Source organism: Cyprinus carpio, chromosome B5 (genome assembly GCF_018340385.1).
Source record: "Cyprinus carpio isolate SPL01 chromosome B5, ASM1834038v1, whole genome shotgun sequence".
Classification (NCBI taxonomy): domain Eukaryota; kingdom Metazoa; phylum Chordata; class Actinopteri; order Cypriniformes; family Cyprinidae; genus Cyprinus; species Cyprinus carpio.
Window position 1 is genome coordinate 21,442,480 of NC_056601.1, and position 13,220 is coordinate 21,455,699.

Consider the following 13,220-nt stretch of genomic DNA (forward strand, 5'->3'; position numbering starts at 1 on the left):
GGTTAGATGAGGGGGGTGTTATTACAGACACTCATACAATCACTCACGTTGGAGAACAGAACTGCTGTTCCCTGTTGTGTGCTCAATTCAGGTACAAATCAATTTCTTTGTGCATAAAAGGCTTGTTTTAATTAGAATGATTATAACAGTTGAAATTACACACAACTACCATTACTAAGCTAGAGAGCTCTTACCCAATTTACTCTACACAATTATTCATTCCACAATCATGCCTTATGGCTGTTACTATTGTATTGTTAATTACTCATCCTGTGCCCAAGAGCATACTCCATACAAACATCCTTTTCAAAACAGATAAATGACACCGTATCATGAAGTCATTAAAATCATTAGTTATTGACCTCGTTGAAGAATAAGCTTATGACATGAGTGGCAGCATTGGCCAATGACACCAAGGTTTAAAAATGATAAATATGTGACTCCATAATGAGAAATTATGTCAAAACCAACAAACTTGAAACCAGACAGTTTTCTAGTACAATGTGTGTAATACCACAATGTGGTAAAGCTAACAAAAACATGAAATTGAGACACCGGTTAGAAAAACTTCATTCAGCTCGTTATTGCTGGAGCTGCGGGTCTGATGAAGCTGGTTTGCTGTTCTCTAATGAACCATGTCATTATAGGACAAAATGCCTGAGCTTTGTGGTAGTGTCCTTCCAGCAGTCTCTCTACCTCATTTAGCAGGAAGGAACCACCCTCCTCTTTCGGATGCATTCCCAGATCCAGTTGGAGGTGACCCTCTGGGCTGAACAGTCATCCTCTGGCTCTCCCAGTGTATGTGTGGCTGAAGCAGAGTCATACTCTGGCACCAAATCTCCATCGTACGCTAGGAAGTAGCGCCGAAGCTTCTCAAAGTCCTGCACTGACTCTGGGAGGTAGAGCTTCACACCTGTGAAAATGTCCAGTAGTGTCTGCAGGAAGACGACAAGGGTTTAAGTGGTGATTAAGTATTGTAACAGCAAAAGTACACCCTTTAGATTTAAAAGGATTTTTTTTTAATACACTAAGTCAGTGGGGTCCAGTGTTGTTTGGCCACTCTGACTTTCACTGTATAGGCAAAAACAGTTGAAACATTATGTAGAATATCTTTGGATAAAAGTTAAGTCACAGGTTTTCAACATACTGCTGTCACCAAATAACGTTACACAGATCTAATATAAACGTGATTTATTTCCCAGCGGTTTACCTTCACGGACATAACTGACAGTTTTAGTAACTTGTGTGTTTTTAAGTGAATTCTGCATCCGCCTGAGATTTATAAAGAAAGTGACAAAAAAAAGTGAAAGTGACGTGACATTCAGCCAAGTATGGTGACCCATACTCAGAATTCATGCTCTGCATTTAACCCATCCGAAGTGCACACACACAGAGCAGTGAACACACACACACACCGTGAACACACACCCGGAGCAGTGGGCAGCCATTTTATGCTGCGGCGCCCGGGGAGCAGTTGGGGGTTCGGTGCCTTGCTCAAGGGCACCTAAGTCATGGTATTGAGGGTGGAAAGAGCACTGTACATTCACTCCCCCCACCTACAATTCCTACCGGCCCGAGACTCGAACTCACAACCCTTCGATTGGGAGTCCGACTCTCTAACCATTAGGCCACGACTTCCCACAAATCATTATATTACATACTGTAGGTGCCCTTTAAGTACAAAAGAGGTATAAAAAAATAAAAAACCTTTTCATTTTTGGGGTCAGTTGTTTGAACCATCTTCAATTTGCTTTGTCCATTGCTGTGAACAGGTTCTGTTTTTATCTGAAATAGAACAAAATCACAGGGTTTGAGTGGAGAGATGATCTAAAAACAGATAAATGAACCATGACATGGCATGACAGACTAAACCTGTGTTCAAAGAAAATACGCTGCCGTTTCAAAGTTTGGGGTAACTAAGTTAAGTTGAGGCCAGTAATCAAACAGCACAACTGTTTTTCAAAATTGATAATATTAGTAAATGTTTTTTTGAGCACCAAATCAGCATGATAGAATGATTTCTGAAGGATCATGTGACACTGAAGCCAGGAGTAATGGCTGCTGAAAATCAGCTTTACCATCACAGGAATAAATTACATTTTAAAATCTATTAAAACAGTTCATTAAAATAAATTGTAATAATATCTGACAACATTACTGTTTAACTGCATTTTGAACAAATAAATGCGTCCTTGGTGAGCATAAGAGACTTACACACACACAAAAAAAACCTCTTAATGACCTTAAACTTTTGAATAGTATTGTAAAGCATATATGGTTTCATCAGATAACTAACCTTCTTGGCATCTTGTTTCTCTGCGGGTAGTTTCCTCTTAACTGCTGGAGAAGCTGATTCTGTTTTCACTGCCTTTGCTTTGGGAGTATGACCGTTTTCTGAACAGTTGGAACAATTACAGAATGTAGAATGACTTATGATGCAGATGTCACACTTGACAACTACACACCAAACTGGATCTGTTCATGCTGAAGACTTACTGGTCTTGTTAGCTGTGGAAGCTCCATGAGATGCAGAGAGAGAGCTTCCTCCACTCTCACCTCCCGAGGAGCTCTTGTCATTTTGGCTAGTTTTGGATGGACCAGCGGTCACCTCAAAATCACAGTTCTCCTTTGAAATACGATACAGCTCCTGCAAAAAATAAATAAAATATTTCGTTAAAAAAAAAAAAAAAGATTCCAAAATTTGATTTACAAACCAGCCTAATAGTTTGCAGGGGAAAAAAATCGTTTATTTATAAGAAAGATCATTTATTTAAAAGTTGCAATTCTTTCATATAGTAACGTATATCCAAGTGTGACATTACACAACAACAAAAAATGGATGGGGATGGGTTGTGCCCATCAGATGTTGTCTGGATTTTGTGATGTTGGCATTGCACTGAAAAAAAATGAATGGGAGCTTGTAGTCAATTGTAGATGGGTGGAGTTTAGGCAGAAGTTCGGGATACATCAGAATTTTTTTTTACCGGAAGATCGAATTATGACATTGATTAAACATTCTGTAGTCAAAACAACAATGAAAAATGGATCTTATTGTGAATGACTCATCCTTGTATATACCGTGCATTTATAAAACACATGGTAAATATTTGAATTTTTAGCTCATGTCCAATTATTTCAATTTGATTTATCATTTTGGACATGCTATGAAAAGACATGTAACATTATCTTTGAGATGCTTGATGGCACATCCCACAGTTGCTGGTTGCATCTATATGAAAAATGCATACGAATATGCAAATATTTTCCAATCAAGGGTACCTTGAGCTGCTGAAGGTTAGTGGCGGTCTTCCAGTCTTTGTCGTCTCGCATCCGAGTGCATCGTGGGAAGCGGATGGATATGCCATCTGCAGTGTGCATTTCTGATTTGGAAAACTCAGCTCCTGTTATCTCCCACACTGGTGCTTTCTGTAAACATTGACATACAGGATATTATTCCTGACAGTCCAATACACGACACAAACTACTACAGTTTCAATTCAGTACAATCATCTTAAACATTTAAGTGTTGTACAGTCTATTAAACACATTCTTCTAAAGAGATAACAAGCCAATAAAGTTCCTTCATTGCCATTTTTCTATCACACACTCAACTGTAACCAGGCTTTTATCAGAGTCTCATCAAGCTCATTTCACATTACAAGCACATAAACATTAAGCATCCCTTCGGTCGTATTAGGAAGAATCTTACTTCTGGATCTCGGATAATGAAATCTGGGTAATAGTTCTTGACGATCTTCAACCATCCTGGGATCTTGCTTGGATCCTGTGAAAGCAAGATAGATAGAAAACTTATGAGATACATCTTTCATAAATCTGATACAGTAATGGAGGCACTACTGATTAAATCATGAGATTTACCTTGCCAATTTTGATAACGTCCAACTCCTTCTGCAGTCTGGCTAAGGTGGCATCGTCATAGCCTCCTGAACACTTGGTCACAGTGCACCACTTCTTGGATTCTGGGTCATAGCATCCCATAAGGAAGCTGGACATAATTCCACCTGGCACACAAAAAAAAAACTTAATGTTTCTCTCTAGCAACTCTGAAGTTCAGTTATTGTTAAAAACCATTTGGATTGGCCTGCTGATACTGACCATTTGAGCCTTTGCCATAGAAAGCACCAAGCACCACGAGGTCAGCTGTGTCCGCCATTGCTCCTTCATTCAGATAGTCCTTTTTCACCTTCAACCAGTGACGCTTTCCTGGTTCATAAAGCCCCTGAAACAGCAACAAAACCATGAAGTGACCCAAACAAACACCGATGCACTGCACTTTTTCATTTCAAAGCCATAATCTATCAGAATACTTCAGTTTTTGGCAGCCATTAACATAGGTGTATCATACAACTTAATACTTTTACAAATTAGGTCAATATTTTTAATGCGACTTGTCTATTCCGACCAGTGTGTATAAAAAGAGTGGGTTTCAGTTTCATCCTCTGCTATTCACTGTTGCTTAGGAAAAACAGTTTAAGAGTGCCACCAAATTATAGGTTTATGTAACAGCAGTGACTCATGTAACCAGTCTTGCACATATTATTGGTTGGCCAGTTTTATTTGCAGTGCCATGGAAAACAGATTAGAACACCTTTCTGAAAAGAAATATGTGTTGCATTGTTGGCATGCAAATCTAATACATGCTATTATCACAGTCAGATCATACTCAGGCTATACCTTGATATCCTTCAGAACCAAACCCTCAAGTCCTTCTCTGATGACACGTGTGATCATTTCTGCCAGATCAGCAGCTCTCTGTTGGGACACAATGTCATTAGCTTTATAAAATCATCCACCCTGAAGTCTTATAACAAACTTTTAATTAACTTGACCGGCCTACACATTTGTAAGCATTCTTGAACATCGAGAACATATGCATGATGAGTAGAGAAAGAAAAGCATATAAAAACTGCACAACTGACCGTAACATGCTTCATTTCTGAGAACAGAATCCTGTTAGGAACTTCCACCATATTGTCATGGAGAAACTTTCTTCTCTCACAGAGAGGCCTGGAAAACACCACCACATCAACATCTTTTGAGTCTTACCATGAAAACCTCAATCAACATTTAATCTAAAATATAAAGGTTTCATTTTTCTCTAAAACCTGCAATATCTTTTAGATAAATGATAAATGCATTCCTTTAAGTTGACTCACTTGTCCATGAGACTGAGACCATTGAAATAAATGCAGTCGAACACGAACAGACCCACTTGAGCATCCTGGAAAGCTGCTTTCTGAAAACACAAACAAAAAGAAATTAATATTTTTATTCAGCAAGCATACATTAAAGTGATCAACAGTAACAGTAAAGACATTTATAATGCTTCAAAAGATTTCTATTTCAAACATTCTGTTCGTTCTATTCATAAAAAAAATCCTGAATAAATGTATTAATATAAAATTAAATATTGATAATTAATAAAGCCATTATTTATTATATAAATAAGTAGTAATAATATTTGACAATATTACTGTTTTTCTTTATTTATACTCAAATACATCCAGCCTGGGTGAACATAAGAAATCATTTTTTATTATTATCAAAAACAATAAAAAAAGAAATCATACATATCCCAAACTTTTGAACAGTAGCATAAGTTATAATTTGTTTGTGGATTTGTTTTATTATGTTTTTTTTTTGTTTTTTTTACAGCATCCATTCAGACCAATGAAAGTCAAGTTACATCAGAATGTGTAGGATAATGCCATTTTAGGTATATTTAACTAATCTTTTAAAGAACATCAAAACACACTGCTTTCTGGTTTACCTTGTGTACCCCAAGAGTCCCAAAAGGCAGCGGTTTGCTAGTCTTTGTATCAATAAGAAGAACTTCAGCATCAAGGATCATACTATGGCCACCAGCAAATGCTTGCGGTATGAAATCTTTAAAATGGGCAACCTGTGGGAGAAAATCAAACTCTTTAAAATAGATCTGAATGGTTTTAAACATGTATATAAACATCCCTCGACATTTGATTTGAAGAGCTAACAGACTGGAGGTCCTGACCTTGTGTGGGAGTACTGGTTTGAGACTTCGACTGAAGTAACTGAAGTGATTGCCGTTCTTGTGGACCTGCACACGTTCACCATCATACTTGATCTCAGAATACATCCCATTAGGACATTTCTTCATGGCATACTCGATGGACTTACATGCTTCGGCCTACAAGAATAAAAACAAACTCAAACAAGCAGTAGATACAAGCATAATCTTTTGGGGGGTGTTGGTTGTAATTGAAGAATACTGATTTAAACAGACAGCTAATCCAAAAAATGTAATTCTAAATTCCATTCCAAACCTGTGTGACTTTCTTCTGTGGAACTTCAAAGGAGATAAATTATACATATATATATATATATTTTTTTTTTTCAAAAAATCCTCTTTTATACTCCACAGAAGAAAGTAATTCCCACACTTTTGGAGCAACATGAGGATGAGTAAATGACTTTTTTTTGGTGAACTTATTCAATTATCTGGGATTCAGACCAGCATTGGCTGTACGGGGGTCATCAGAGACGCCTCCACACTGAGGATCTTTCTCGGCCCTGTCCCATTAGAAGCATCCTGCTGGTTCCGTAGCACCCTGTCAATTACGTCACCCAGGTTACGAGAGGCTTTGAAGGCATCATGGGCATTGGGGTCCACAGCATCCAAACTGATGAGAGAAAATTCACACTGAGTAAGAAAGAAAAAACACAATGCCATTAGGTACAGTTTGCTAGCGAAACTTACACATGCTTCGCCCCAGAGTTGATTTTCAGATCATGTTTGACCAAACGAATGTAACACTTCAGATCATTTCCAGTGCATCTGGGAATCAAGAAAGACATTTTAAGTTAACATTCTCAAAATGCAAACATTTGGCATAAGAATTTTATATAATCAAATTCTAAAAATGACTTATTTCTGACTTTTTAGCAATATCCTGCAGCTCTGCCTGCTGATCATCCTCCTTTGTGAGTTGGGACAGACGGCTCAGTGAAGCATCAACCTCCTGTATAGTAAGAAGACTCTTGGCTGCTGGAGGGAAAGACTTGCTGTCCTCAAAAAACATCCGCACCGTTTCCGAAACATCACCCTATATGAAACCGATAAAAATCAGTAAAGAAAAAGGTCAAGCATTTCTCAAAAGCATGGACTTCTTTTAAAAAAGAAATATGTTGAACAATGTGACAAACCTGTTCCAAGTCTTGCACCATCTCATCCTGACTGCAATTCAATATGCGGCTGAAAAGCTTGACAATTTGTTTGTCATTGAGGTTGTACACATTCTTAACCACTCCTGGGAGGAGAAGCTTCACTGTCAGGTACAAATCTCCTCGGAATTTGTCTGTAAAGATGTGGGAGGCATTTTAACAGAGAACAAAAAAAGATGCTTTTGAAAACACTTTTTAAGCTATTTGTGTCGTGCCATATTTTCAATGCTCACCTCCACCAGAGCCTTTTGTTAAGAAGTCTCTGATGATCTCTGTCTTGGCATTATAGCCGGACTTCTCTGCGACTAAGGCACAAAGTTTGCGGAACTCCCGCAGTAAACAGTCTTTATGGCTGGGGTCACATAGCTGAGCTGATAAAGCACTGCCCTGAGTGGGTTTGGCTGGAGATGGTCCAGGACTGGAGGAAGAGGAACCGGCCTTGGTAGCTGTGGACACATGATAAACTTTGTATTAAGTTGGCAGAGCATGACAGTATTACATGATAGATTATACATCTATATCATAGCTGTCCAAAATTATCTTTGGTGGGTCAGTTGGCAAGACATTTTACAAAACGAAATAGTGAGAATGATAATCTGATACTCCTCCCTGCTAATTTAAACCAAGATACACTAACTGTCTATATTAAGACTATATTTTTATCAGCCTCCTAGAAAAATAACACTGGAGATTTTTTAAAATAAGCTATTTAATAACTGACTAATAACCTTTTTTGCAGTTAAAGTGAAACTACTTAACCTAAGCAAAGGAGCCTGATAAAAATACTTATTTAAAAGAAATAAATCTCTTAGAAAAAAACTTTTGCATCTGTCTCCATATAGAGTACTAAGTGACTACAAAGATAATTTGTACATTTAACCTTTTTTTCCTAAAAATAAAGAAAAAATGTATTAATTAACTAGAAAAACGATACATAGAGATGAAAATATATTTAAAATATACATCACAAAAATACAATATTGCAGGAATACAGTAATATAATTCATTTTCAGTGATATTTATGGGTGGCAAAAGTTAATTTTGGACAATGTATATTATAGTTAAATCTCTAAGGTCTTTACAACAACCAAGTTACATTACCATTCACAGGGTTGGAGACAATTAGTTTTTTTTTTTACTTCTCTTAAATAAATATTTTATTCAGTAAAGATGCTTTAAATTGATCAAAAGTGACAGTAAAGACTTTATTACAAAAAAAGATCCATTTCAAATATTAAGCAGCCAAATCTTTTTAACATAGATAAAAAGAAGATATGTTTCAAATCAGCAAATAAGCATATTAGAATGATTTCTGAAAATTGGCTGCTGGAGATTTGCCATCACAGGAATACATTACATTTTAAAATATATTTCAACAGAAAATAGTGATCAAATAAATAGAGCCTTGGTGAGCATAAAAGACTTTCAAAAACATTAAAAATATATAACTGACCCCAAACATTTGAACCACAGTGTGCATTACAAAAAGCAAAAGCAACAAAAAATATCAGCAAAAAAGCATTTTGTGCAACTCTCTTAGTGTTGTACCTGTAAAGCCAGAAAACTTGCGAGGAGCATTGACTGTTGGATCAGCTAGCGGTGCTGACAGCTGCCCACTGTTATTTAACTTCGCTTGCACTTTCTTCTTTGGGGTTGCATTGGCTTTGGCTGCCAGCTCTGTTAGAGAAGAGAAGAGAGACTACTCAGCATAAGTCAAGTCTACAGTGACAACTGATCATGCAAGCTAAACAAGGAGAGTAAAGCATGGGGTAACAATGGCTGGATACCTGAAACATGTTTATTGATTAGTTCTTTATCCTCATCTTGAAGTTCCTCCCATCCCTCCAGCTCTGTGATGTCGTCGATTTTCTTGGTTGTGGCACGTGCTCTCTCAAGCTTCTCAAAGATGCACTTCACGTGGTACCACTCCTTCATTTCTCCTGCAGACTCACTGAATGGGTTTGGCACTATCTTGCCAATCCGGACCACCCCCTTCATGATCTTGTCTTTGCATTTCTTGCAGCCAGCCGTGCCACGTTTGGCATATTCCACACAGTATCTCTGCTCTGCCATGACTGGTTGTCCACTTTGCCACTCAGGCCAAGAAACGTGGAAATAAGAGCTGGAGCTGAGACTAAACTGGTGAATTTGTGGCACACAGAAAAAGATGCTACTGGGGCTAGATGCAAAGCCCGGTGAAAATATAAGAGTCCTCAAGCACTGGAGAGATGGATGATTTAGTGTTCCTCTTAATGAAGTTTCCCTACAAAGCTTTGGCAAAGATGATCTGCTGAGTGTCCTCACTGCCCTGACAAGCCAAAGACTGGGCATAAAGTTCAGTAAAACAGAGTTTCCATCTTACTCAGCAGAAGTGATTTCTGCAAGAAAATAGAAAATGTTTGCATTTAAACAGCATCCAGGGGTATTTTTTTTTGACAAACTAGAGTTGTGTGGAAATGTTAAGCTTAGCATTGTAAGTATAGGCTGCTGAGGTGGCAGCTAAACTGAAATAACATTTATTTTCATTAAGCAATAACATTTTAAGAAAGAAACTTACTTAAAGAAAACAACATCCAACTTGGAACATTCTTAGATGGCAGAGAAAAGAAAGGAACACAAATGCCTAAACATAATTATAATATGCAAAGTATTACATTCAAATCAATACTTTATGCAAGTTTATTCAAAGAGCCTCCAGTACTCTCAATAATCGGCCTGATTTGACCTTTTCCCTACTAGTGTAGTTACATTTATGAATATGTCTATGAATGCACACGTAAAGGAGTCAATTATAATATAAAACACCTGCAGTCCAGCAGGAAAATAGGAAATAGCCTACATTCATAAGCAGCTTTAACTTTAGTATAAAAAAAATACTAGAAATGTCATTTTCAAACAGCATGCACCGAAATTGTCATTTGATACTGACAGAATTGTCACTAACAAGTCTCTTTTTAGTGGTTCTGTTTACGTGTCGCTTTGTTGATCAACGTGGAATTAGCTCACATGCTAATCTTAGCTGAACAATGCAGCAGCAGCAGCAGCCATAAGACCAGCTAACTGTGAGAGGCTACACAGAAACTCATCTCAATCACACTTTACCTCAGTTTTCATTGCAAGATGATCCCAAGCTCCTTGCGTACCGATTTTCATTAAAAAAAATACTAATGTATTAGCGAAACAAAACAACACATGATTTCTGTATTGTGTGCGGTCCCCTTTAAATCACGAGCGCTTCCTCTTTGTTTGGAAGTGTTTCCTGTGCAGTGCGCATGTGCACCGTATTCCGCATGTTCATTTTTGTAATTTATTAGCCTGCTTAGCCACAAATTTAAGGCGACCGCTATCAAACTCATCTTAAGACTTTAACGTTATATTTATGTTGTAAAAAAATTAAAAACTCCTGTCCTAACAACAATTCCACATTTTGTATAAACCGTGGCTTTTAAGGCGCTCTGTTGTTGTTGTTAATAATAATAATAATAATATTCAGGTTGCTAATAAGGACTACAGTTATCTTGTTTGGTTTAGCACGTCAATAACTAGCTGTAGTTGTAGTCCTAATGCAGAAAAACCTTCAGTTATCTTAATTAATCGTGATTTAGCGCCGTACTGTTACTGTTCCTGCCATATATTTCTTTATTTGTTATTTATGCTCTTTTAGCTTATATTCAAGCTAATAAACCTTGATAAAGTAAAAGCCATAAAACTGTCATTTTAATTTAATGAGGTTATTTTTCAGTTGTATTAATCCTGCCTTTTGCAATGTATACACTAGTGTTGCATTGGTCACCAACCCGTTGATCGTGATCGACTGGTAGATCTTTATCACTGTCCCAGTAGATCCCGAAAATAACAGTAAAAAAAAAAGAACAAAAAGTATTTACATTTGAACTGTATTTTTTCTGTTATTTTCGGGATCTTTTGGGGGCAGTGATAAAGAAAAATACATCACAGGTCAAAGACGCTGAAGACGAGCGCAAAGAGGAGAAAATACTGTTAGCAGGCAGAGAACAATAGCCCATTGGTTCACGATGGTCGAAATATAGGAAGAAAATATAAATACTGAGTTGGGGGTATGGGGTTATGTTTAGATCATGGTTGTAGGAAATACCCACAGAATGCTATGACAAACCCCTGCCTTCTCCCAGGTTCCAGAATACAAAACCCCATGAACCCCGGCCTTTTATCTAACGTTAATGCAATGACCATTTTAAGACTGGGCTATTGGATTTTCATTATCCTACTGTAGTTCTTCATTTCCCACTTTTCATATATCACTCAGGGTTAATAAATTATCCAGGGGTGTGTCTCCCAAAAGCATTGTGAGCAACCTGTAATTTCAAGTGCTGCTGTTAACAACATAGTTCAACATTTTGGTTATTCCCAAAAACCATAGTTTCAATGAACATTCACAAACATAATTGCAAAGTTGTGTGGTGAGAACTACAGCTTTCGACTTTTGGTTAGAAGTAGAGATCAACCAATATTCACTCTGACAGATTTTTTCCTTTTTCTTTTTCTTAAATCACTGAAGAGAACTGTCTTGAGAAAAGTTTCCATGGCAATAGCATTTTCATCTCCTCTTACCTCCGTATAAGGCTCTGCTTTGTTTATAGCAGTAACCAAGGAAACGATATATCGTGGCTGGTTCATAAGCGCCACCTGGTGTCAGAGAGTGAATCTGCGCCTCATTCAGACCTGCTGTTTTTGTTTCATACAGATGTGTTTTATTTTATACAGTCTATGGTTTTATGTAGCAAAAAAAAAAAATCCTAAAGTCAGACCATTCTGTTTTTTTGTTTTTAAATCCTGAAATTATACAATCTAATTCAAATCAAAAACAACTGCTTGTGCAACATGTGTGTAGCATCTTTGTTTGGATTGTGATTAAATGCAGTGGTTGCCTCTAATTTCAAATGGTTACAAATATTTTTGTTTAAGGCCAATAACCAATAACCAAATAACCAATAAATCAATTTGCTTTAAAAAATCAGTATCAGAATCAGCCAATTTGCTAGTAAAAAAAAAAAAGGGAAAAAAAAAGAAAAGAAAATAACATCGGATTCTGAATCGGCTATGATCTGTGCATCACTAAAATACTAAATAAAAGGCCTCAAATTGGAAGTAAGTCTTTTTCTATCAATTCTTCAATAGGTCGATCTTGTCGTTCATAAAAGCTGAGGTCAGGGATCTTAGGCTTAAAAAGGTTGGTGACCACTGATCTAAAGGATCCACATTTACTGCCTAAGAAATGCCTTATTTTAATCATTAAATACAATATAAAGACACTTACAGAGCTGTTACCGATCAAATTAAATCTCTAACAACAAAATTCATCTTTGCACTGCAGTGGTGGCACTGAAGCTGCATCTGAATTGGTACAATTACAAATGCATAAATGTTTAGAATAATGTTACAAATTATTTTCTGAATGTTTTTATAAAAACAATATAATTTCTTTTTCCAAAACAGTTCTCTTGCTCTTGTGAAATTGCTTAATTATATCATATTATAATATAAAAATCCACATCTCATACTCTCAAGCACTTTTTTTTTTTTGCAACATTATCTTTAATTTAGTGGATGTATGTATTAATTTTGGTGACATGTTTGACCAAGTCCCTCAGTAATTTTTGACCTGGCATAACGGGGCCTCAGCAAACTTCCAAGGGGGCCTCAAGATGACTTAAAATTGTTTAAAATAAAAAAAAACAAGCATTAACATTAACAAAAACAAGTAAAAATCAAAGATATTTCTTAGTATTTGGTAATTATTAATCACTTACCCCCATGTCGCTCCAAACCCATAAAAGCTTCATTTGCTCTTCGGAACACAATTTAAGATATTTTGGATAAAAACCGGGAGGCCTGTGACTGTCCAATAGACTGCCAAGTAAATAACAGTGTCAAGGTCAATAAAAGGTATAAAAGTCATCATCAGAATACTCCATCTGCCATCAGACATGCAATCTGGGTTATATGAAGCGACGGGAACA

The 13,220-nt window shown here is 36.8% G+C and overlaps 1 protein-coding gene across 2 annotated transcripts; it reads right to left on the bottom strand.

Annotated features, from left to right (window-relative positions):
• Positions 1-106: 106 nt before the first annotated feature.
• Positions 107-10,478, bottom strand: LOC109097753 (DNA ligase 3-like). Of its 2 annotated transcripts, XM_042724906.1 has the most exons (22): positions 10,324-10,443; positions 9,779-9,809; positions 9,009-9,599; positions 8,770-8,898; positions 7,455-7,667; positions 7,204-7,355; positions 6,937-7,103; positions 6,758-6,835; positions 6,512-6,680; positions 6,032-6,187; positions 5,792-5,923; positions 5,178-5,257; positions 4,941-5,028; positions 4,696-4,773; positions 4,117-4,240; positions 3,880-4,022; positions 3,710-3,784; positions 3,280-3,426; positions 2,497-2,647; positions 2,297-2,394; positions 1,708-1,785; positions 107-935 (listed from the first exon to the last, which is right to left on the bottom strand). In XM_042724906.1, exons 3-22 carry the CDS (start codon positions 9,550-9,552, stop codon positions 702-704), a joined length of 3,036 nt encoding a protein of 1,011 aa, XP_042580840.1. In that variant the 5' UTR covers positions 9,553-9,599; positions 9,779-9,809; positions 10,324-10,443; the 3' UTR covers positions 107-701. The 2 variants fall into 2 exon arrangements, with proteins under 2 accessions (XP_042580840.1, XP_042580839.1); XM_042724905.1 differs by lacking the exon at positions 9,779-9,809 and having other exon boundaries at positions 10,324-10,478.
• Between the last annotated feature and the right edge of the window lie 2,742 nt (positions 10,479-13,220).